The following is a 24,010-nucleotide window of genomic DNA, read 5'->3' on the forward strand; positions in this document are numbered from 1 at the left end:
AGTGGTACATCAAAATGTTTGTATTCAAATACAAAGAGCTTCGCAGACTAACACGTGTGTATCAGCAGGTCATGTTTACAGTACAGTCACAGAATTCATTGACAACCGCATATCCCAGAAAAGCGATGCTCCATCATGAAGCTTCCAGCAAGAAGTACGTCAACGTGACGACACAGAAAAGCACAGACAGGTACATGCAGAGGAGCACCCAGCGACAGCGGTACAGCCAGTGAGCCAGAGGACGCTGTCTCCACAAAGAGCCACACCTGAGGACAGCGTTCAGTCAGCGTTCAGCCAGCGAGGAAAAATTAAATCAAAGTCAACAACAGCTTTTAAAACATACGCCGACTTACGTGCCCGCAGAAAGCCGTCTGTAAATATTGGAACTCTTTTTATCCTTGTCTGCTTTTTTCTTTGATAATGCAGATTTCGACCTGTGTCTCTGTCTCAAAGTGTCCAGAGGGGATCTGAAACGAAGACACGCATTCACACGGTTACAGAGAAGCATTAAATGAAACTTGTGTAACTACTTTTACTGTGCATCATTGTTCAACTGCAGGCTATTGCATTGTGTGCTGTTTCTGCTATTTTGCTCATGAACAGTGATCACAAACTTTTTGCTTTGCATCTTTGTGGTTGCCAGTTGCGTTGATGGGAGGCACTCCGGGCTGGGGATGGGAGGGGGCTGCGGAGGAAGCTGAGCAGCTAAAGCTTCCGATTGAGCTTCATCAGGATTGAGTGGCCTGAAAAAGAAGAGAAATGAGGTGATGCGCCGTTGCTGAACACACGGCTCAGATGCAAAGCATAAACTCTAGCTGACCTGTCATCCACTGAGTTGCAGTCGTCTTTTGTTATGGCCGAGCAGCTGGACTCAGAGCTTGGGGGGGGAGATGGACAGGAGCGGACAGACTTCTTGCTGGAGGATCCTCCATGAGCGGCCACTTTCTTCAAGTCTCGCTTTATCTTCTCCTGTGCAGACAAATGAGACGAAGCTCATTTGGGTTTCTGGATGATAACATTTGAAAGAAAGTGGAAGAGTTGACTAAAGAATTCTTCATACCGGAGGAATTAATGATATGCTGACCCTCCGACGGAAATTGCTATTCTAATGGAAGAAGGAGAGAGAAGAGCTCAAATGAAAGGCAGATCCAAGTGATTAAAATGTAGCTGCGCTCATATTAGACGGCCGAGCGTCTTCATACCGGCTGAGAGCTTCTCCTTCTGTCACCGTCCTCTAGATCTACAACAAGAGGTCCAGAGGTCAGTCAAATATCGCACATGACAGCAGAACAAGACATGGAGAGACAGGCGGTATCTGAGACCTGGAGACGCTCTGGGATCGATGATGTTTCTGGAGGAATTGTGCTGCTGGATCACCTTCTTGGCCTCCTCCAGCTCTGCCATGTTTCTGTCATGTCGTCTCGTCAGGTTCTCCACATGAGCCACCATGAGCTCGACCGCCCGACTCACCCGGGCCTCCTGTCAAAGAGCATGAATACAAAGAGATTTTGGGTTGCCAGGTTGTGAGTCTTTGTTTATATGCTCATACAAAAATCTGATTTTAGCAGGAGTTAACTGTGACTTTCTTTTTTTTCTTTTTAAGATTAAGATTTACTTTATTGATCACTGCACACACATGCTACAGCGAGGAGACTGCACACACGCCATGCTTTATGAAATTCTTTTCTCCGCTTTTAACCCATCCTGGTGAGTCTTCCTCCGCGGCAGACCAGGAGCGGTGGGCTGCCAGCCGACGGCAGCGCCCGGGGACACAGTTCCTCTTTGTCACCATTGGTCAGGTGGTGATCTTCTTGCATGTTTTTATTGGGTTTTTTTTTAAGGAGGATACCCCAGGTGAACACAGGGAGAACATGCAAACTCCACACAGAAAGGCCTCTTTTTCCTCGAGCAGCAGGCATCGAAGGCATGGTGGAGGGCACGCCCCCAGCGCCCACAGCGCCCCAGGCAAGAATCGAACCCGGGACCTTCTAGCTGTGAGGCGACAGTGTTATCACTTGTCCCACCATGCCACCCATGGTACGGTTTTTAAGTTATTATTCGGGGTACATCCCTCCCACCGAGTGTTGGACCCTGATGACCGAAGACCGAAGAGCCTCTGGGCTACAAACATCTGTCAAAAGCCCTCAAAACCTATTTTATCAACCAATTTCTGAATCTGAGTTTTTGAATTGGAATTTTTGACTTGAATATTGCGACCCAGCAGAGCAACTCTAGGACCTGTTTTGGACCCTCGACCCACAGGTTGGAAGCCACAGTCTCAAATGCCACTAGAAACTCCAACAACAAAGCAGGAGCAGAGGAGTCTCAGCGTACCTGGTGAACGGCTCCGAGCACCTCTGCCGTGTTGGAGATTCGTTCCACAGTCCCCCCGAGGATGTCCAGAGACAGCTCCAGCCTCTGCAGGATCCGACTGCGCTTGCTGTCCAGACACAGGCCCTTCAGCGTCTGAAAACACACACAAACACACGTGTACCTGCTCTCTGCTGCTGTCACTGAGGCTCATTTCAGAGCACCTGTCATTTACTGCACCTCCAGCGTCTCCCTGCCTCTGCTCAGCTCCAGCTGGATGTTCTCCTCAGCCAGGTTGCGGGCATGCTCCTCCGCCTGCAGCCTCTGCTTCAGGGTGTACTGATCGCAGCGGAAGGCCAGGGCAATCTGAGAGAAGGCCGTCTGGACGCAAGAAGACATTTCACTGAGCTGCATGTTTTATGGTCGCAGTTAAAAAAATCAGGTTCAGGGAATATGAAAAGACATCGTTAAGAAAACTTTCCTCTGATGTAAATTTAATAATGAATACATTTTCATCTGCTAAAGTAAAGTAATCTGTGGTGGAAGTAAAGTAAAGTGGGTGACCTCACCTCCAAATCTTTCTCTGACATCTCCACACTGTCAGAAAACAAGATAATTGAGATTAAATCATAACGCAGAGACATGACAGTCTGTGCAGCAGATAAATATCGCACTGTGTCACCTGTTGAGGCCCACACGCTCTATGATGGACAGCTCGTTCCAGCTCGTGATCGGCGGCTCCTCTTGACTGGTGTCTGTTGCAAAGATTCAAACCAGTTTAGATGCAGAGCTGTGAAACCTGGTTGCTGGCTGTTAATAGAAACATTACGGTGTGTTTGCAGCTGTTACCTTCTTCACTGTCCTCGCTGTCCAGCATGGTGGAGGGACAGTAGCTGACTGTCTCTGCATCAGGCTGAAATGAAACATTACATCTGATACACGACCATTACACATAAAGTGGTTATCAGTATTAAGAGGAACAGGAAGGACAGCAGGCAGATTATTTGACTCACCTCAGCACTCATCACGCCTTCTCAAGAATAATCCAAGAGTCTCACTCAGGTAAGAAAAAAAAGATTAAATGATTCAAATCCCCTTCGCTGTCAGTGGTGGATTTCTCATCGCTGCTGAAAACAGAAATATATATTGTCAGAAGTTCCTGTCCGTGTTTGGTTCATTTCTCCCTCTGCCTTTCACCCGCACTGAGAATAGATAATCCTATTAAGAGATCCACAGTCAAACCAGAGCAGGGCGACTGCCCCAAGAGGCTCATGGGTAGCGATGGCTGTACCTGTTGGCTGTGTTTTTGTCTTCAGTAAATAAATGCTAGTGTTGTCCCAGGTGATGAGTCAAATGTGCTGTTCACATCACCCTCATCATCCTCTGAGGAGCGTAACATTTGGGTCTTAAATATACATTTGGTATAGTTCAAACAGTTCAGATGAAGGCACAGAGAGTATCTGGATATCCTACATTAACTCATGTGAAGGAATTTTAAGTGGTACTTAGTGGTAAGTGGTAAGTACTAAACTGTATCACATATGTTCCAGCAGAGACATTATATTATACTGACCTTAAAATGATGTCAACTCATTTTCAATTTTTTTGTGATTCATTGGGCATACTGTTGACAATTTCTGTAAAGTATTGGTAAACTGTGTTACTGATATTGTTCAGTGGTTGAGGAAGAAAGCCCACAAAGCTCCAGCACTGCATCTGTCAATAAGCCTGTCATGCCCCTGACGAGCCCCACTGATGGCCCACTCAACAGGTCAGCTGAGTCAGGATGTCCACAGATATGCATTTTATTTTAGAGTCCAGCATTAGACCTGCTTTAGCCAATCAGATTTAATTCCCTCAACAACTGTCTCCAAAGTTGTCAAATTAATACAGTTTGAGGGATAATTCTGTATGAAGAGCACAAAGGGAGCTCCACATGGTTACCATAAACACGTAAGACCTTTAGATGCAATGTCACTGAGCTGTGTGCTGTTACTACGAAGTCTTGTTTCCGTATCAGTGCTATGGCCAATAGGATCAATATAAAAACACATCTGTCTCATGTCTAATGTTGTGGGCACATGGACTCATCTTAGTGCTGCTGTATTTGCTGTGTCCAGTGATCAAGTGTCTGTGTCTCTTCTCCCTTTCTCCTGACGCTGTAATGCTTCACAGTTGTGACCGGTGTCCAGCATGGATGTAAACGCTCATTACTTTATTCTTTTTTACTATGTGTTGTTATTCTCTGGGCCTGTGCTTTTCCTTTTCTCCTACATTGGCCTCCCTACACATTACCTGAGCTGCTTTAATAAAACATACCAATATCTGTGTTTGAAACTACATTTGTGGGCTTGTCCACCCCTTCACTGACCTGACAAGACCTGCAAAACATGAGGAGGAAAGCATCACTCAGCAGATACTGCTAATGAGGAGGGCTATACTTTCCCCAACTCAAAGTATTGAGACGTCCATGATCATTTAACTCTATAAAGACTATAAAAAACAAAGATTCAATCTGACAAAAAAAACCCACAACAGTCAACTTTGGAGCATCTCCACATTTATTAATAGAAAAGCTGGCATTTAGTAGAGGCGCTGAGGTTTGCCCATGGTGCTCTTGACATAGAGGGCACGCACGTTCTGCCAGTTCTTCTTCAGCAGAGACACCAGGAAGTTGACAGCCAGGTGGATGTTGTACACAAGCTCGTCCTCTGTCATCTTCACATGTCCTACAGCTACAGCCAGGCAGAGCACCTATGACCCAAAATCAAGATATATTGTTCAGGAACCAAACGATCAGTGCTTACAACAAATAAAACAGGAAAAAAAGCCAGTAACATGAACGAGTAAAGTATATATATATTTTTTTATTTTCAAATTCCAGTACAGCGTAGCATACCTTCTTCATCTGGAATTTGATGGTGGATTTCACCTCATCCACCTTGGTATTCATGTTCTCGTTGTGGGTGAGCAGGGAGGGGAACTTGCCGGCCTTGTTCAGCCCAGGTCCCAGGATACGAGGGATCTGCTTGATAAGAGACTCAGAGGCCAGGAAGGCATCATACTTCTTGGCTAGAAGGGGGCAGGACAAAACATGACAGCTTATTAAAAAGCCTGTCAGAGCCATTGTCACAAGCCAGGTGTCTCACACATCATGAGGGCAACTTCTTACCGAGCTTCTTGACCAGCTTTTTGTTCTTGTTGAGCTTCTTGAGAGCCTCGATGTCCATGTGTGGCAGCTCAGCGGCTTTGGCCTCGTCACAGTGCTGCTGGTCTCCCAGGACGCACACGGAGAACTTTGGCCTGGGGAGAGTCTTCAGCCTGCGCATTAACAAAGCAGTTAGAGACACTGCTCACAGTCCCAGGCCAGGGGCCATCAGTGGAAGTAAGGCAGGGTGTGGTTGTATCAATAATCAGTATGAATGTTAAGTGTTGGCCTGACTAGACAATCTGCATCATATTGGTTGAAATGACAGCTGCAATGAGCACTTGTAAAGCACATAATAGACCATGAAGGACAACACATTTTGATCAGACAGAAAATCAAAAAACTCTGCCATCTTCAAATGACACCTTCCTGAGTTAAGTGTGTAAGAGAAGAAGTCTTACCCACACCACCACCGTGGCCGGTGTCCAGCTGACCTCTTTGGTAACGTAATATAAATTGGTCGGCTGGAGGACATGAACTTACCAGCTCAGCCACTCACAACCTTCCCTCATGTTTTAAGACCCAGGGTAGGGGTCCGTCTGCATCGCCTCCACCAGCCAAGGCTGGGTCAGCTCAGTCAGACTACCCAGAGTACTTCTCCATGTCTGCCCCTGGCCTGTCTTTTCTATTTTGTTTTTTACTTCAAAAATTTCAGCATCTATTTGCCATCGAACAGGCTGTTTAATACTCAGACAGGGCTGGAAGCACACAGGGAAAAGGTTGGGTGAAACAGTGAAAGGCCGAACCTGACAGTGCCGGAGAAACGCTTGTCCTTCTGGGGATCATAGTTTTTCAAGCTGATCTGCAGCTCCACACTCTCCACAAACCTACAAACAGATGCAAAGTTACACACCAATACATAATTCATTTCCGGACTTAGGTGTCACAGGCTGAACATATTTACTCATTTGAACTTACTTCCTTGGCTTGGCCACAGAGCCCTGCAGGACCTCCTTCACAGCTTCATACAACGTATCCCTGGAGACCTTACTGTATAATAAAATGACCACAAAACATGTTTAAGTAAATGCAATTGGGGAATACCTCAGTTAGCCTAGCTCCTTCAGTTGGTCTACGATAGCTAAAACACAATCATTAAAAAAGATCAAAGTTCGGAAAGAATCATATTAATATTATCTAAGACAGCTAATGTATTCATCCGATGTATGATTGTTTTCTAAAACACTTCTAAATCCACGGATGACAGTGGATTACATCCAAAAAGTTAACGTGCTTCTACACCGGCAGATGAACCGGTCCCGTGCGTCATGTTTAGCTTCGTATAATTCGTAAACACATAAGTAACACGACTGCCGCCAAAGATGATAATACTACAGGTTTAGAAGAGCGGTAGTAGTCCATAGAAGCGTGGAAACACTTTATTTCTTAACATTACTGTATAGTAGCGGCTAACCTCATTTTAGCGACGCGTCCCTCTCTTCTCGCTACGCTGAAAAAGGAAGTTTAGCCGGAAGTTACGTATTATAAAAGCGATCGTGCTGACGTCATCTAGAAGCGCGAGTGACTGTTTCGTGCACTAAAAAAAATCGAAATGTAATTAAAAATATAAATCTACATTATTTAGCATTTTATGTTATTTAATGTTTCTAATTCACTTTTCAAAATGTATGTATGTATACGTATTTGCTGTCTGAATAGTAATTTACGACCCTGTACGTGAGCTGTGCTCAATGCACTCTGCACATTTAGCAGTGTCGTTAATATCAGCGAGGATGAGCTAAATAACACAAACACTTCTCTGTATAATCCTATACAGCTGAATCAACAGCTCTCTGAATGTAAAGGCTTCTAATTAGTTCAAAAGAAACCGTCTTTATATTTAAACTAGTGTCTAAAAATACAGATGTGTATCCAAAAGCAAAGCAGTGTACTGGTATGTACTTATCATTATATGGTACGTACATACATACATACATACATACATACATACATACATACATACATACACACATACTATTGCCAGAAAGTCATTTTTGGCAGACGCTTTTATCCAAAGAAAGTAGACAAGAACTTATTTAAACAGGTTTATTAACGCATATTTGGTCAGATGAAACTTCACGAGTGTGTGATCCTTTTCAAAGCAGCTTGAAGAGACTTTTTCAGGAATGTCTCATTTAACATCAGGCAACCATACAGGGAGTGTTTGTGGGCAGCAGTCACCTGGAAAAACATATTAACACATATGAAGAGAGATTACCAATGCTATTTTATCCACTGTTCAGCCATTGTAGGAGAAACTTTGAAACTTACGTAACTGCCATATTTGGTGAGGACTGTCAGCATCATTTTTGCAAACTTCACAGACTTTGAGAATTGAGGACCCTGGCTCACAAGCTGCTCGGTGAACTGTGTAAACAGTTCTTCACTCAGGTTGAGCTGGAAAACAAACAAACAAAAAAGCCCAGTAACACAAACAATGAATATGTTAAAAAAAAAGTAAAATATGTGTAAAAGTGGTCTTTCAGGACTTTTCCCACAAACAAACATTCAGATTACCTTGGAGTCGAGCAAGCTGTGAATAATGGAGAGCACCGCCTCACTCCACACTGTTTTGAATGTCATTCTGGGGGAAAAAGGTAAAAAAAACTGCATCAACAAACAACTAATGACCACATGAGTCTATTATTATTTTGTGCTCTTTGATACATCTAAAGAATTGAAATGATCTTACTGAAGCACCAGCAGTCTGTAATGGGAATCCAGGCAGCCCTCTATCAGTCTGTTCAGTAGCTCAGCCTGCGGATTCCCTGAAAACAAAACAAAGATCAACAATAGGCGATCAGTGGAAGTGAGAGGTGAGGAACAAGGTCATGGCTCAGGCCTTCATAACATCAAAGCATCTGTCTTGTTTGCATGAACTTGAAACAGGACACTGAATCCATGCCAGCTCCGGGGCTGCTGCTCTGTGACTAACTGACCCCCCTGTGGCAGGGTACTCAGAAATGATCACAAGCCCTTCCTCACCTATGCTCTTTTCCTCTAGAACTGGTCCAATAAGAGCGTGGCACATTGGTCTGGGACAACGGCTGCACAGCGATGTCACTGCAGTGACTAGACATCTGGAAGCCGGTTCTGACAGAGACAGCACCTGCAGGTACAGCGAAAACACATCCTGTCAACATCTCATGCAGGGACACACGTCGCACCCTTTGCAATATTCAGTGACGGACCTTTTCCAGCAGGAGGCTCTTGATGAGCGTTGTTGCCATGCTGTAGCTGAGGTCAGGAGACGGAGCCAAAATACTGCTGCACAGTTTAGACAGAGTCTGCTCCGGCAAGTCGGGCAAACTCAGCATACCGCACAACACCTCCAGCTAAAGATGAGAGGTAGAGACGTGGGATTAGTATTAATGCAGAGGTAAAAAAAAAAAAAAAAAAAAGTCAGCTGGAACAATTTGAGGACATACTTCTGAAATTTCCCCACTGTGGGACTAATAAATTTCCCCACTGTGGGACTAATAAAGGTATATCTTATCTACTTGGCCCGGGTCACACTCGTTCAGCACTTTGAACACATCCATGGAGCTCTGGTCCCACTGCAAACACACAATAATAATAATAATTAATAATGAAATTAAAGTAATACCAAATGTCATCTATGCTATAAAGAAAGAAGACACTGTTCTTACCTCTGTCTGACTTTCCAGTAATTCCTTTATTTGAAGAATAGCGACCTAAATAAACACATAGACCATATTTAGTTATATAAAGTGTAACCTGTGTGATAAAGTTCAACAGAATGGTCTGATTAGTACACCTGATTTGATCAATGTGGAAAGTTGCTGGCAGGAAAGTATCTAATCATAATTTGACAATTATTTTCTTTAATGCAAAGAAATTAAACTGATAAAACTGTGACAAATGGACGACACATTTCAGTGCAGACAGGACAGAAGAAGTCCATCTCTACCTTTACATGTTCAGGCAGGGCGTCACACAGACCATCCGGCGCTGGCTGCAGCTCTTCAGCAGCAGGAGCCTCTCCTGAAGCATCTCTTTCTAATCCTCCTGACATCACTTCTTTCACCTTCTGTTCTTCAGCACTGAGGCACTCACTACCACAGACGTCCATCTTTATCCGTTTATGCTGCTGTGCTGTTTCCTCACCATCTGAGTCCAGAGTGATAAAGCTGCTCTTCCTTTTCCTCTGTGTCCCCAGCTCTGATAAACCAGATGTACTCTGAGACCCAGGTTCTACTGTTTGACCGCTGAAGCACTTGGCCCACCCTCCCGACTCACCAAAACCAACCAAACGCTTGGACAGCTCCTGGAGTTTCTGGCTGCACAGCGAACTGTACAGAGGCTCCTCATTGTGGGAGCCCAGGTTTCTTTCCAGCTGCCTAACCAGAGCAGAGACCCAGAGGCCTGGATGAGGATCCAGGCTGAGGCATTTGAGCAGATGGAGGACAGCGGTCCGAGGAAGAGCTGGGTAGACCAGATAGATGAAGGACAGCAGGTTTTGCTTGAATAATGCTGGAAACAGGCACACCAGGGGTTTACTGGAATGGATGAGGGGAAAAATTGATGTGAGGCACTAGCACAGGTATGCAGCATAATACAGTCGCACACGGTGACAAAGAACTGGTTCCAGCCGCTTAAATGTAAGGATTTGCTGCTTTTCTTTGTCATTTATGACAATAAATGATGAGTCTGGGTGTTGGACTGTTGGTTGGACAAAAGAAGAAATCTGAATTGTGACAAGTATTTTTCATAACCTGGTGACAAGTTCTAGACTGAACAATTAATTGTGAAAATAGATGAATTGATAATGAAAATAATTGTTGATTGCAACCCTGAATTATTTAAATGAGATCACTTCAGTTCAGAGGGAAAATGTTTTTGATTTAACTGTTGATTGTCTTATTGAAAGGACTCTCAAGCCAAAAATATTATGAACAACTTTCTTAATCTTAAACCACGTATTCGGTTTTATAAGCTTGTATGTTTGAATGTAAAGACTCAATGTTTGGAGTAGCTAGTCACTGATGCTGGAGGAGAGTGTAACACATCACGGTTTAATTTGTTAAAAACAAATGTTTATTGGTCAAATGGACATTACTGAGGACTGAACAGTCCAGCCTCCTACACTCAAGTTGTGGACAGTTCTAATGTCCCAGCGTTGATGTCCGCTAAATTCCAGCAGAAATCACGGTCCCTGAAGGCAACCACCGCTGTCCCCTGTGCAGTCACTACAAACACAAAGTGTGAGTATGTATTTTGTATTTTGCGGAAACCTAACGCGTTGTACTTTTACTTACGCCGTTAATGATCGGGCTTCAGAACCGGGACAGGTTACTTCGTCTTGGCACAGCGTGTCTATGAAGTTAGACAGCGACTTTCCGGGGTTTGCCCGCTGCTGCCTGTGGAAGACACCCAGAGCTTTTTGGGCACCGGAGGCTCCACACAGGAGCGACCGGACCAGCAGCTTCGACTGCCCGTCAAACCGACTCAGACACATCAAGTTGGCAGCGTCCATTCTCCCAGGTGAACCTTGACACCACGCCCGCCCACCAGCCCGCCAGGTCTGTTGACATGTCTTCTTCGCCAGTGTAGTTTGACCAAATGTGCCCGACACCTCCACCTAGCGGTGACAGTCAAAAGCAAGATTCCAGTCTCCCAAATTGAATATTCAGGATTCAGGATTCCTTTATTGATCCTCGAGGGGAAATTGTTTTTGCATATATACAACAATAAAACAAATATATACACTGAACTTTGGATGTGCAAAATTGGAATTGGAAAATATATATCAGAACAGGCAGTGAAAAGTACAAGGGCCATTCGGAGGGAGGAGTTGTACAGTTTGGTGGCCACAGGCAGGAATGATTTCCTGTGGCATTCAGTTGTGCATTTTCATGGGATGAGTCTCACTGAACATACTCCTGTGCCTGACCAGCACATCATGAAGACTGGCCTTTCTGATGAAGTGGGCGTGAGACGTTGTCCAAGATAGTCTGTAGCTTATTCAGCATCCTCCTTTCTGACACCACCGTCAGAGAGTCACACTCCATCCCCACAACGTCACTGGCCTTGCGGATCAGTTTGTTGAGTCTGTTGGCATCTGCCATCCACAGCCTGCTGCCCCACCATGCAACAGCATAGAGAAAAGCACTTGCCATCACAGACTCAGAAAATCCTGAGCATAGTCCAGCAGATGTTGAAGGACCTCAGTCGCCTCAGAAAATAGAGACGACTCTGGCCATCCAACTATCGCAGAGTCATCAGAAAACTTCTGAAGGTGGCAGCTCTCTGTGCAATAGTTGAAGTCTGTGGTGTAGAGGGTGAAGAGGAAGGGAGAGAGGACAGTCCCCTGCGGGGCCCCAGTGTTGCAGGCGCATGTACTGTGGTCTGCCAGTCAGGTAGAATATCTTACAAATATAACAGCAAAAGTATCAATGAAGAGCATGACACAGCCTTTCAGTGAGACAAAGTGTGAAGCAATATTTTATTTTCTGTGTACAAGTACAACTTGTTTAAAAGAAATAAAACATTTTACATTCTTGCCAAAACTAGGAACAGGATGTCATGACTAATCACTTGAGGCAGGTATAATCAGTACTGGATATCTAGCAAGAAGGGGATACAGTATAACTTTTTATCTATAGACAATTAAAAAACTACCAGCCATTCAACACTTTAAAATATCACAATGGTGCAAACTGCCAGGACAGAAGTCAGAATTGAGTACTATCAGTAGAGGTTCAGGGAAAAAATAATCTGCAACATGTTTGAACCACTTTCACCACAGGAGGGTGACATAATCCAAACTACAAGGGCCACAGATTAACCACAAAATCATTAGAGATTGAATATTTGTCCCACACATCAATGCTTACAACTAGAACAAGGGGTAACAAACCATGTGCCATGGAGAGCCAAGTGCACATTTCCTACCATCAGACTGCAGCAGGTGATTTCACAGGTTAGTTCCTCTCTGGTTGAAGGAGTGCTGGTTAGTGAAATGATCTGCTGCAGTCTGACTGCATTAACAACCTGAACCTTTGCTCTCCATGGTGCACGGGTAATAACCCTGGTCTTGATCACGTCTACTCAAGATGTTTCAACTAATGAGGACAGAAAGGGCAACACAAAGCCATGTGTTCTTTCTGGGGAGCATTTTATAATCAAGACCCCATTCAGTGGTTTCAGACACTGACAAAAAGAAAAAGTTCAGAAACCATACTCTTCAGAGAGGTAAAAGCCAAAGGCAAAGTCGTCATCATCGTCGTCGTCACCACCAGCGAGAAAGGTCATGGCTATGAAAAGATTAAGCAGATCGACGCCATCATAGTCATCTTCATCTTCATCTTGTGCGGGATACTGTTGAGCAAGAAACAAACACATCATCTCATGCATAGCGATGGCAGTTAGAACTTAATAGCATATGACAGGATTATACTTACCAGGAATGACCTGCGACGTGCATGTCTGTCATGCCGATAAAGGCACTCCGTTTTGAAGGGGCAGTATTTGTATCGTGCGTAATAACTGCAGCTTTTCTTACTAGAATCATAAAGAGACAAGACAAATAATGCATTTACATAACAGAGATAAAATTGTATTGAAAAAAGATGCAAAGTAACAGGTTTAGAATTTTTAGTGCATCCTGTTTTGTCCAATATCATACATGGACTTTGGCGCCTTTAGTATTTACAGAACATACACACTTAAAATCCACTCCACATGGTGATCACGCAGGCCCTGTGAGATGTGTCGTGTAGATCATATTTCCTTAATTTGTTGCAATTCCAGGTAAATCATTGTGAGAGAAAGGAGATTTTAGGGTGTAGAGGCCAGATTCTTATTCAGATTCTAGATTTGATCAGTTGTGTTCGACCTTAAGTCCTGCTGTAGTGATTCTTGTCTCCATCAAGCTCACAACACACCTGAATTTCTCTTTGAAGGCAGCAATTAGGCTTTCCTTTGCTTGTCCTTCTACCCAGTACTTGTTAGGCACATAAAAGGCAGACCTCACTCTGCACTGTGGGCAGGTCCTGAGAAATAATCATTAGACAGTGATGAAGTCAAAATTGTTCATGATGCCTTGTCAGACGCAGTTAAATATTCAAATACTATGAAACCTACTTTATCACATCTGGCCCGAGGTCTTTTGTTTTCCTCCAGGTCATGATGCATTGCAAACAGAAGGAGTGATTGCAGTTTGGCAAGATGCCAAAAACATGGTTTCTTGGATCCTTCTTTTCATACACCTTGTCCATGCAGATGCCACAGATCACATTTTTACTCTGGAGTAAGGCCTCTACTGTCCCCTGGGTACTGGAGGCCGCAGCAGCAGCAGCAGCTGTAGCATCCTCTGTCGTCTCATTGGAAGAAGTCTCCTGTAAACAAACGTTGCTATCAGCACAAAGCCTCCTGGGTTCAATTTGTTCAAATGCCCCATAGAATGACCACACTTAAAGTGAAGCAAACCTGCTCATTTCTTCCACTATGAGCACATGCTTGAACAACTTCTGAGCTCTGGGCCGATTCCCAAGAAGCAGTGAGATCAGAGTCATTATCTGCAATGAAAAAGTGAGTGAAGTATGGAGAAATATGGACCAAAATCAGTTTCACCCACGGAAACATCTCATACCTTGTGACTGCTCCTCAGCAATATCTGCTGCCACAGTGTTGTGTTGAGGATTTGAGACATTAACCACAAACTCTGATGTGCTACATTGCTGCCTGGATGTCACTTCTTCCTGCAGAAGAGCAGGCTCGGACCCTCGTCTGTCAGGTGTAGCGTAAGCCGCGCTGGAGTTGGAGACTGCAGGTACTGAGCTTCTTCTACCCGCAACAGCTGCATCTACTTCAGGCTGAAGGACATGGAGATATCTAGTGGCAGAAAATAGTCAATGAGCTTTGGGAATTTGTGTGCATGTTATCCTGCATTTTGTTGCATACAACTGAGGGGGGGCGGGGGTGCATACCTGCAGCATTCACCATACCAGCATCCACCTTTCTGAAAGTACCTACATATTTGGGCTGATGGTCTAACTGGCCATTCATGTCGATAATTACACCTCGGACCAAGTCTGCAAGAGCCATTTATGAAACGCCTGCAATGAAAAGGGAAGGTAGTCATTTTCTACCATGTAGCATTGGAATCAGTCATTTTAGGTCTTTGGGGCCAATTCTCATTCAGGTATTTTTGGTCTCTAAATGGTAAACAGTAAAAATTATTTCTTTTAAATCTGTTATTTATCTGAGGCAGGTCTGTTCAACTGATGAAGCACAATAATTATATATAGTGGTGTGAGGCAATGAAAGGCCCGCATCACACTTTTATCTGTATTTTATTGTTCCTCGAGAAAGCAAAGCTCGTTTCTTCACGATAACGGGTTAGTTTTTCTTGTTGTGGAGAAAACAAAAAGCCCAAATTCGGGATAACAAGGTAATTTAGCACGAGGAAACGACTTCAAAAGTGCGGACCACGGCAGACACACACTGCTCTGAGCCAAACATTTCACTTCACTGCATACAGCGTCAACGTCAAGATCGATGAGATAACAGCTCGAGACGTCCCTTTTCCCTCACTGACCTGAGTTAATCAACAGCTCAGCTAATTGTGCTTACGTGCTGCCTTATCAGTCTCCTCCTTAAAAAACGCCAGCTAGTGGTGTCCAGACTTCCTTTTAAACTTCACACTGAACACAACAGCGCTAAACGCAGCGAATATCGTCGCCAATAACCGACTTAACGGTGAACAAGTCCGGCTATTTAAACGCTGAACGTTAGCGAGCTCTTTCCTGATATACACCCTCCCATTTATTCATTGTGCTCCGAAAAGTCAACCACCCGCTAAATAATTATTTCACTTAAAACAAGGGTTTTATTTAATCGACAAAACACGCACTTTTCAACTTTAACGTCTGGATGCAAGTGCGGCACGACGGAGTTTGAAGGTAGCACGGTCTCTCGGTACAAACATGGATGTTTGTAAAGCTTGTCAGCGTCAGAGGTGCGACTTTCCAACAACTTCTCCCTTTCATTGGCTTCATATATGACCAGCTACCTCTTACCTACAGATACTTCCACTGAGGGCCGAGTCCATCCTCCGTGTGTTTAATGCATGCCGCCAAGCACCCTCCATCTCTCTGCCTATTAATAGTTGACAGCCGGTTCCTTTTACCAATTAACTTCACAACCAACCAATTGAAACGTGACGTTGACGTTTGTACGTGACGTATTCCAATTTCCCATTAATCCATCTCTTTGTCCCAAAGTTTAGTCAGTTATGGTACTTCACAAGTGATAAAGGTTAATGAACCGAAGTCATTTAATCTGCCTCATGTTGAAAAATAATTGAGAAAAATCAGTGCTAATATTTCTAATAAAGTTTATAGGTGAGATGTAACTAAACTAGGTCTGCAGATAGGTTACATGGGACTATAGTTTATGTGAACAAATGGCAGGCACAGAGGTAGCTTACATCAACTTTTTGGTGTACTCTCTTCTTTTATCCATCTACACTCATTGCTATCTTGGCACACCGCACATCAGCCATTGATATCAAATCTGACATGTGTACCAATAGCAGGAAATTAAGGCAAAAAAAAAAAAAAAAGTCAGAGATTAGATGAGACAGTGGAATAATGTCACAGATCATACATTAGAGGTAGATAGGGATCAAGACAGAATAAGAGCACAAGAGGAGACTTCTGAAGGTGGACTGTGTGCACCAGTGCTGACATACTGAAGTCCATTCAGAAAAACTGCAGTGAAAAAAGAGGTCCTACAGAACATGGAGGGAGAAAACAGTAAGAAACTTAGGAATCCTGGCTACAGTACTGTAAGGCTGTCACACTTTGTGCCTCTTCTAACACAACAAACCAGACTGTACACAAAAAGGATATCAGTCTAGGACTGTGGTTATATCTCAGGTGAACACAAAAACAACTTATGACACCAGATGCTGGATGTCAATTTCTAATCATTGCCAATTCTCCCAGTAATGACATCATGATGCCGTATGCTGGTTTTAGGTCCAACTCCAATTCCACAATGACTGGGACATGGTGTAAAACATGAAAACAGAATGCAATCATTCACAAACTAATTGTTTTGAGTCCATATAGTAATCTCCTTTATCCAATCATGTGTTCACAAAGTGGTGAACCTCTCTCCATCCTCACTTGTGAACTACTGAGCCATTCCAGGATGCCCCTTTCATACCCAATCATGATACTATCATCTGTTACCAATGAGCCTGTTTACCTGTGGAATGTTCCAAACAGGTGTTTTTGGAGCATTCCACAACTTTCCCAGCCTTTAGTTGCTCCTTTCCCAAAATGTTTGAAAAATAAATTCAGAATAAGCAGATATTTACAAAAATCAATGAAGCTGATGAGGTAAAATATTAAATATACTGATTTCAATTGACTATATGCCAAAAGGGATTAGCAAATGATCGCATTGTTTTATTTGTTTTACAGTGTCCCAACTCTTTTTTGGAATCAGGGTTGTAAATCCTGCTAAAGGTGTGAAATCCAAATTCCTCACCATGGAAAATTTTGTTGGCATGTTTGGCGACACACTTGGTACAACCTGAACTAAATAGGCAGGCATGTAATACGAAAGAACAGATATACTTAATACATAAAACAAGATGATAATTCATGTTTTGCCCTTACAAATATGATCAACAATTACAAATAATTAGTAACATAATTACAAAGAATAATCTAAGAAAAATGGCAAGTTCATGATAATTTGCATGTCAGAATAAAGGAAGAAAAAAAAAACATGCGGTCCCTTGTACTTCAATGGGTCATGTGTTTATAGTGTCAGCTTCAAAAATATCATCTGTGCAGCATAGTCCATTAGTTACCACTTAGGTAGATGGCTTTAAGACAAAACCTATATGACTTGGAACTCCACATTTATTGACAAAATGGAAAACGGTATTGCACAGACAGCTGCTTTGAGAGAGCTCTACACTGCTGGAGCCAGCCCAGTTCGTGTTCTATAAACCAAATGGCAAAGTAGCGGTCATTAGTGATGATAATGATGATGATGATGATGATAATGATGTAAACATAAACCAATTTGTGCATCTTCAGCCTTACCAAAAGTCTGAGGACAATCACTCTTATCAAAGACATTGGCATCATAAGAAACTCTTGCACAGTTCAAACTGACGGCTCTTTTCGATTTCAACTATGCCACGGTGTAAGAACATGAAATGCTTTCCCTTCACACGTGAGGAGAAGCTCTCTCTAGACGCTGCTCTGGGGTCAGTTTTGCTATTAGAACGTAACAGGAGCAGCCTGAGAGAAAACATATCAATCTCTCTGTTAAGTAACCGTTGTGGGAAACTAGGATTTGCAGCAAATGATTCCAGATGCTCATCTCTCACACACACACACACACACGCACGAACACAAGCACGCACGCGCGCGGGCGCACACACACACACACACACACACACACACACACACACACACACACACACACACACACACACACACACACACACACACACACACACACACACACACACACACGTTACTCTGCTGAGGGTAATGCTGACATTAAGAAGACTTTGCTGATTGTGTTAGCCCTACCACGTGACTCTTCCTCATCTGTACATGTTAAAATCCATGCCCGTACGTGGAACAGTGCTTGTACTGAATGCAGTGTATTATTATAAATGTGAATTCAGTCTATAACAGTATTGCTAAAAGCAGTCTGTGCTGGAGAATACTAGTACATGTCTTTGTAGATCTCCTGTAGTAGAGGGTGGAGCGATGTCTCTGACTCAGTCTTTTTGATCTTTTGGACAAGGTGAACGTTCTCGGTAACCAGCTGACGAAGGTCGGCCATCTTCTGCAGCAGCTTGGGGAAGAGGTAGACTGAGTCAGAGTGGTTTGCTTGTAGGTGGAGGTCCAGGGCCTGGAGGATGCTGTCCTGACTCTGCTCCACCTGCTTCACGTTAATTAGCCCGGGGCGATCTGGGAGAACAAGAAGGCATCAAGGGAGACCTTATGAAGAGTCACAATTTACTCTGAGCAAACACACAGGGTTCCTGCAGGGAGTGCCAAGTTAAACTGAAACTCTTTTAATGGCTTTTAAATGACAAATAGAATGCAGGTTGATACCTATTTCATAGTCATACAGACCAGAGTAAGAAAGTATGATGAAACATTAGTGGGGATGATATGGTCTAGAACATTTCATCATTACTTGCCAGCAGTATATAACGGTACCTTCTGATTACATAATTAATTGAATAAATGGGACCTGGACCAGGTATAAGTGGTATGAGATGGATGGATGAATTAACCAATTAAACATCATTAATTAATTAGCTGATGTGTTTGACTTTAAAATTAACATTTGTCCCTTTGCTTTAAATTGGCTTTCCCTGTAAAAGCTTAATATCAGACGCAGTGCAAACAGAAGGGACAGCACTCGTTATAGGTCTAATTAAAACTTTACAGAAAAAATGATTCAACAGTGACACTATTATCTTTCATAAGTTATTCAGTGTTTATACCTTCAGTGGATGTTTTTGGTAGAAACTGAATTCACTACATTTTAAGACTTTTCAAGACCTGCAGATGAAAACAACCATGAGCCAATATGACATCCTTCGTACGTCACTAGTAAACCCTTCAGTCTCACCTCCACAGAGAATAATGGCAGCGACAAACAGGGCCAGATCACTGTCATCCAGCTCCAGAGCATTAAACTTGACAGCAAACTCAAACTTGGGCTCCATGATCTCACTGAAAGGCTTCCTTAAGCTGCGCAGGAACTCCCTGGTTACAAAGCCTTTACCATTGGCAACCAACAGCCCATCTTTGTTCATGAGAGAGGGCAGCATGGCAAAAATAGCCTCGTGCACCCCGTACTTCAGCAAAGTCACCTGCGGAAACACACAGACAAGTCTCCATGAGTGCCCGAACCAAAACAGCAACATGGAAATCATCTTGCTGTGCAGCACAATGAGTAGACAGCGACTCACCTGATCATTAAGGAAGAGGTCTACAAACCCTGGAATGCACTTGGCAAACTCTGTGAGCTCTCGAACAGTCTCCACCGTGGTGCACTGGCAGCGGTAGAATACATGGACCCCAATCTCCTTGGTCAGGGGTGCACCTGGAACTAACTGGCTCCATACCAAACCACTTTCTGCCTTCCAGAGTGTGTCCATATCGTATATCACAAACGGCTAAAAGGAGGACAAAAATCCATGAGGCTTTAAAGCAGAATAAGTTAAACTAACAATAATTAACAGTATACTACCTCAATTTCTAAATAAGACAGCAATTCAAGCAATAAGTAGTTATGGCTCACAGCCACAGCTGACAATATTAGGCCAGGTTCGATAAGCCGTTCTGAAACTGGAACGTACTGAGGTGCTGCTGGTTTTGCCTGTCAGGATGCTACGGGCTCTCTTCTTTGTCATACTGAGGTTCTTCAAGTAGGCTGTGTTGACTTGTTTGGCCAAGGTCTTCAGGTCTGAGCCACCCGGTTTGCCGACGTTCAGTTCCTCTGCAAGCAGACCTGCCACTAGCTTCTTCCTCTCCGCCTCAGGCATACGTCCATATCGAATCGCTGAGGAAACGCATACATATGCATGGTCTTATTCTGAGTGCATATTTCAAGAGGTAATCACTTTTTCAGTACCGTGGTTGGGTTCTGATACCTGATTTTGTTCTGGAACAGGTTCCAAGTTCACAAAACATTCACTTTTGTAACTACAACAAAAAAACTAAAACAAATACATAAATGAAAACTGAGTTGCCACTCACTTTATTCAGGAAAGTTGTTCTAAGACAAACACTGCTTAGTAAATTATATTTCAATTTAAATATTTAAAACTTGTAAACAATAATTTGCTTTACTATTTTGATTAACATAGTTGACAAAGAACATTTTTGCTCTCACCATCATGGGACATCCCTAAAGACAGGCACTTCTGGAAGCGACAATATTGGCACTTGTTACGATTCTTCTTCTGAATCTTGCAGGAACGCTCACAGCGATCATATTCCAGTTTCATCCGTACGGTTCGCCGGAAAAAGCCCTGAGTGAGAGACAACGCTAACAGTTCAGCAACTCATATCGGACTGCACAAAATGGCTGTCATCAGATATTGGATTTTATTTATGTCTTCCGCTGTGATACATATACTGTATTACCTTGCAACCCTCACAGGCATGCACGCCGTAGTGGAAGCCAGAGGCCTTGTCCCCGCAGACCTTACACTCCACGCTGATGCCAGACCCTGTGCTGTCTTCTCGGCCAAGACGCAGCTGCTCTGACAGCGAGGGTGACGAGGTATGTGACAGGTCTGCATTAAAAAAATAAAAAGGCATGAATATTATCGCTCAAGAGTTATCTATCATCTAAACACACACAGTCACAGGATTTTGAGGTAAATGTCTTACCTGTGTAGCTGGATGCTGCACTGCTGTTTTGCTTGCTATTCTCTTCCTGATCCAGACTTTCCTTCTCCTTTTTCTTCTGGTCCCCTTTTACGCCTTTAGAGGCAGGAACTACCTCCTTCTCCTCCTTGTCCTCCTCATCCTCACTTTCCCTGGACTTCAGCTCTTGTAGATCTGTCAGCTCCGACACACTTGTCCCCTCACAGCTGTCTGAACCTCCAGACTCTCCTTCCGGTGGCGTCCACCTGACATCAGCTGTGTCCTGGGGGGATTTGGGCTTGCAGTAGCCGTTCACCCTGTCGTGTTGCTCTGTAGCAGTTTGCTGAAACCATTCCATGGTTCCTGTTGAAGCTGACTCAGCGGCTCCCCTCCTGTCACGTTGCCATCATTGCGCCACTATTGAATAATGAAATACTTTTGTTTTAAATGATCAACATGGTTTCAAATGTCCACATATCATCTATTTACTTTGCTATCCAACACACAAACCAAACGGAGCATAAAGCTTATTGTAACACTTCACAGAGCCAAGATACTCCCCTAAATGTCCATTTTCATGTAAGCACACTGGTAAAAATGCATATATGGTGTGGCCATTTATCTCCCGGTCTTAGTATAATCACTTCTGTCTGAAATAGGTGCATTTACTGTTCTTTGACAGTGTGTTTATTTCAGTGTCCCCTCCCAAGTCAATCCATTGCTACTAGTTTTGTTTCAGCAGCCAGGGAATGTCCTTGATAGTAATAGGCTTATGACATGATATACACACGCTGTGTAGGCATGCCTGGATTACCCACAAGGCAAGCGGAACAGACAAGCAGGGGCCCCAGACCATTAGGAGCCCTGAGTGGCCCAGTTCTTTCTGAAGACAGACTTTCAACACCAAACTAAAAGGGATGGGTGATGTGCATAAAATCGTCTCTCATGCTCTATGTAATATATCATGATATAATACATATTCTGGAAAATCTATGGAAAAAACATTAAAATAACCAGTTGGGAGTGTCTATTTATGGCTAATGCAGCAAATTAAACAACCAGCAGATTTAGGCACTTCATTTAAGTAATGCAAAAATTATATAAAAACCTATTACAGCCACAAAGCAACATGTCCACAATGGTCACATACACCCACAGTATAACCAGTATGGTAAAATCTGGATAGACCACCCCTGCTTACAAATTTCCAGTCAAGAATATCTATGTCTATGTCTATGTTTATGAGCCCAAAGTCGAAATGAACAATGTAAGCCTAAACACAAAAAAGAGTCCCATTTCTAAGAAGACACGGGGACCACAACTCAAGATGCATCAGCCAACCACAGCTTCTGCTCTGGCATTTCTGTGTCCTAAACATTTCAGTCTGTTCTCCACTATCTTAAAAAGTAAACTGTGTCTCTGCCGGAGCTGGGAGACATCTGTATTATTGTTTGCCTCAACTCCATGGTAGGGTGCACAGTGTACTTGGTGGGTGCTGTAAGGGGACAGGGTGCATGCACTATGTACACAGTGAGCTGTGTTGATCGCTGGTGGAGGCTGTAGGAAAGAGGGCTTTGGGGGTGGGGGTTACATATTTGCCCCGTGGCCCCCTAGTGGATTAATCCATCCATGTATGTAGCTCGTTATGCCCTGACAAACATCCACAGTGTCTAACGTTGCTTAATAGATATTATTAATGTTTTCAAAGCCTTTACTGTGGTTACATGATGAGCGAAAAGTGGTTCAAGGTCTAAACTTTGCTTTCATAACGTTTCGAGAACAAAACCCACCCGAGATTAACTCGGACTGTTCGGTCTTGTCTAGTAGCCAACCTGTCACACTGGTTCTCGGAAATATCTGCTAACATTACTGTGAATTGTATGAATCACTGACAGCTCTGTAACTAGATATAAGAATTTAAGAGATGAAAGAAACTAGGTTAAAGACACACGGAGCTTTTTCCTTAAAGCGAAAAAGTTTAAATGTGGAGCTTTAGCCCGTCGGTCGGCCGTCGAGGAGTGTCGGCAAGGCTAGCTAACTTAGCTAGTTAGCTACTAACCTTGAATGTTGACTGAGTACCACTAGCTGTTAGCGTGGCTGACCCACATTCCCGTGTGCGCCTTTAAATAACATTAGCTGTCTTGCCAAGTTAGCTTACCTTTGCCAATAGTGCTGCTGGTTGTGAAGATGTTTACGGCGCGGGAATTTGCCAGCGGGATAAAATAAACAAGCAGCAAAAACAGTCCCGAGTCCTGTCCAGATCGATCGGCTGTTGACAAGTTGTTTGAACTCGGGAGTTAGCTAGCAGCAGGAGCTAACGTCAGCCTGCTAACATAAAGTCAGCCTGCTTCAGGCCTCCATGGAGCTCACGAGCTGACAAACCGCTGAGCCAAAGGAAAGCAGCTCGGACACTTTTGTTCGCTACGATATCACATGCAAGACAAGCATAGTTAACTGATAATCCCTCCCCGACTCTCTTCTTGTTGCTCCTAGCTTTGCTTTGCTTTGCTTCACTCCCCCCCCCCTTCTCCATCGTCACATGCCAGTGCATAGCGGCCCCCCCCCTCCACACACACACACATACGCACATCAGGCTGAGTCCTGCAAACAGCTTTGTGAGGAGTCAAGGTCTAGTAATATGATCTGTTGATTCTGTAATCTGCAACGTGGACATTTATTTTGCATCTGCCATCACATTGACAGGTTTTATGTGGCTTTGAATATATCTGCAAAAATAGATAGGCTACATGTAGGTTCAGGACTTTTCAGGTGAGTTTAAGTCAAGAAATAAGAGTTGAAGAGTTGGATTGCATGATTTTCAAGTCATGTAGAAGCCATTTTTATTAATCTCATGATATTCCACATAATATGGCATGATAGCCAACCAGGCCAAGCAAAGGACAGCCTCTGGTTCACTATGAGACCACAGCATTCTTCAAGGAAAACTGTTTATTACAACCTAGGTTTCATTTCTGGCCGTCATTTGTGTCAGTTATGGCAACACGGTACTAAAGTTATAGCTGAGTCTGTAAATATAGGTCCAACAGAGCAACAAACAAGCCTTATTCCCTGATCTGTAGGCCCTGTATTCAAAAGA

At 43.5% G+C, this 24,010-nt stretch overlaps 5 protein-coding genes across 5 annotated transcripts; all 5 read right to left on the reverse strand.

Annotated features, from left to right (window-relative positions):
* Positions 1-5: 5 nt before the first annotated feature.
* On the reverse strand, positions 6-3,563 carry LOC139335468 (inositol 1,4,5-triphosphate receptor associated 2). The gene is made up of 13 exons (XM_070969086.1): positions 3,324-3,563; positions 3,160-3,223; positions 2,993-3,065; positions 2,880-2,907; positions 2,551-2,691; positions 2,335-2,466; positions 1,323-1,479; positions 1,203-1,240; positions 1,061-1,105; positions 821-969; positions 615-743; positions 354-467; positions 6-266 (listed from the first exon to the last, which is right to left on the reverse strand). Exons 1-13 carry the CDS (start codon positions 3,333-3,335, stop codon positions 134-136), a joined length of 1,215 nt encoding a protein of 404 aa, XP_070825187.1. The 5' UTR covers positions 3,336-3,563; the 3' UTR covers positions 6-133.
* A 1,290-nt stretch (positions 3,564-4,853) lies between these two features.
* Positions 4,854-6,981, reverse strand: rpl10a (ribosomal protein L10a). Its single transcript, XM_070969456.1, has 6 exons — positions 6,933-6,981; positions 6,437-6,508; positions 6,265-6,345; positions 5,483-5,631; positions 5,210-5,382; positions 4,854-5,064 (listed from the first exon to the last, which is right to left on the reverse strand). The coding sequence occupies exons 1-6, from the start codon at positions 6,935-6,937 to the stop codon at positions 4,894-4,896; spliced, it is 651 nt and encodes a 216-aa protein (XP_070825557.1). The 5' UTR covers positions 6,938-6,981; the 3' UTR covers positions 4,854-4,893.
* A 570-nt stretch (positions 6,982-7,551) lies between these two features.
* fance (FA complementation group E) lies at positions 7,552-11,089 on the reverse strand. Its single transcript, XM_070968915.1, has 10 exons — positions 10,798-11,089; positions 9,450-10,038; positions 9,169-9,213; positions 9,019-9,075; positions 8,710-8,853; positions 8,504-8,627; positions 8,211-8,286; positions 8,036-8,102; positions 7,790-7,915; positions 7,552-7,699 (listed from the first exon to the last, which is right to left on the reverse strand). Exons 1-10 carry the CDS (start codon positions 11,013-11,015, stop codon positions 7,595-7,597), a joined length of 1,551 nt encoding a protein of 516 aa, XP_070825016.1. The 5' UTR covers positions 11,016-11,089; the 3' UTR covers positions 7,552-7,594.
* An 882-nt stretch (positions 11,090-11,971) lies between these two features.
* Positions 11,972-15,753, reverse strand: mkrn4 (makorin, ring finger protein, 4). The gene is made up of 8 exons (XM_070967746.1): positions 15,562-15,753; positions 14,470-14,598; positions 14,133-14,374; positions 13,970-14,058; positions 13,625-13,878; positions 13,426-13,533; positions 12,943-13,042; positions 11,972-12,859 (listed from the first exon to the last, which is right to left on the reverse strand). Exons 1-8 carry the CDS (start codon positions 15,630-15,632, stop codon positions 12,710-12,712), a joined length of 1,143 nt encoding a protein of 380 aa, XP_070823847.1. The 5' UTR covers positions 15,633-15,753; the 3' UTR covers positions 11,972-12,709.
* A 379-nt stretch (positions 15,754-16,132) lies between these two features.
* On the reverse strand, positions 16,133-23,492 carry ppardb (peroxisome proliferator-activated receptor delta b). The gene is made up of 8 exons (XM_070967745.1): positions 23,072-23,492; positions 20,938-21,330; positions 20,689-20,840; positions 20,435-20,573; positions 19,899-20,101; positions 19,509-19,715; positions 19,166-19,409; positions 16,133-18,492 (listed from the first exon to the last, which is right to left on the reverse strand). The coding sequence occupies exons 2-8, from the start codon at positions 21,269-21,271 to the stop codon at positions 18,245-18,247; spliced, it is 1,527 nt and encodes a 508-aa protein (XP_070823846.1). The 5' UTR covers positions 21,272-21,330; positions 23,072-23,492; the 3' UTR covers positions 16,133-18,244.
* Between the last annotated feature and the right edge of the window lie 518 nt (positions 23,493-24,010).

The sequence above is a fragment of the Chaetodon trifascialis genome, chromosome 8, assembly GCF_039877785.1.
Source record: "Chaetodon trifascialis isolate fChaTrf1 chromosome 8, fChaTrf1.hap1, whole genome shotgun sequence".
Taxonomy (NCBI): Eukaryota; Metazoa; Chordata; class Actinopteri; order Chaetodontiformes; family Chaetodontidae; genus Chaetodon; species Chaetodon trifascialis.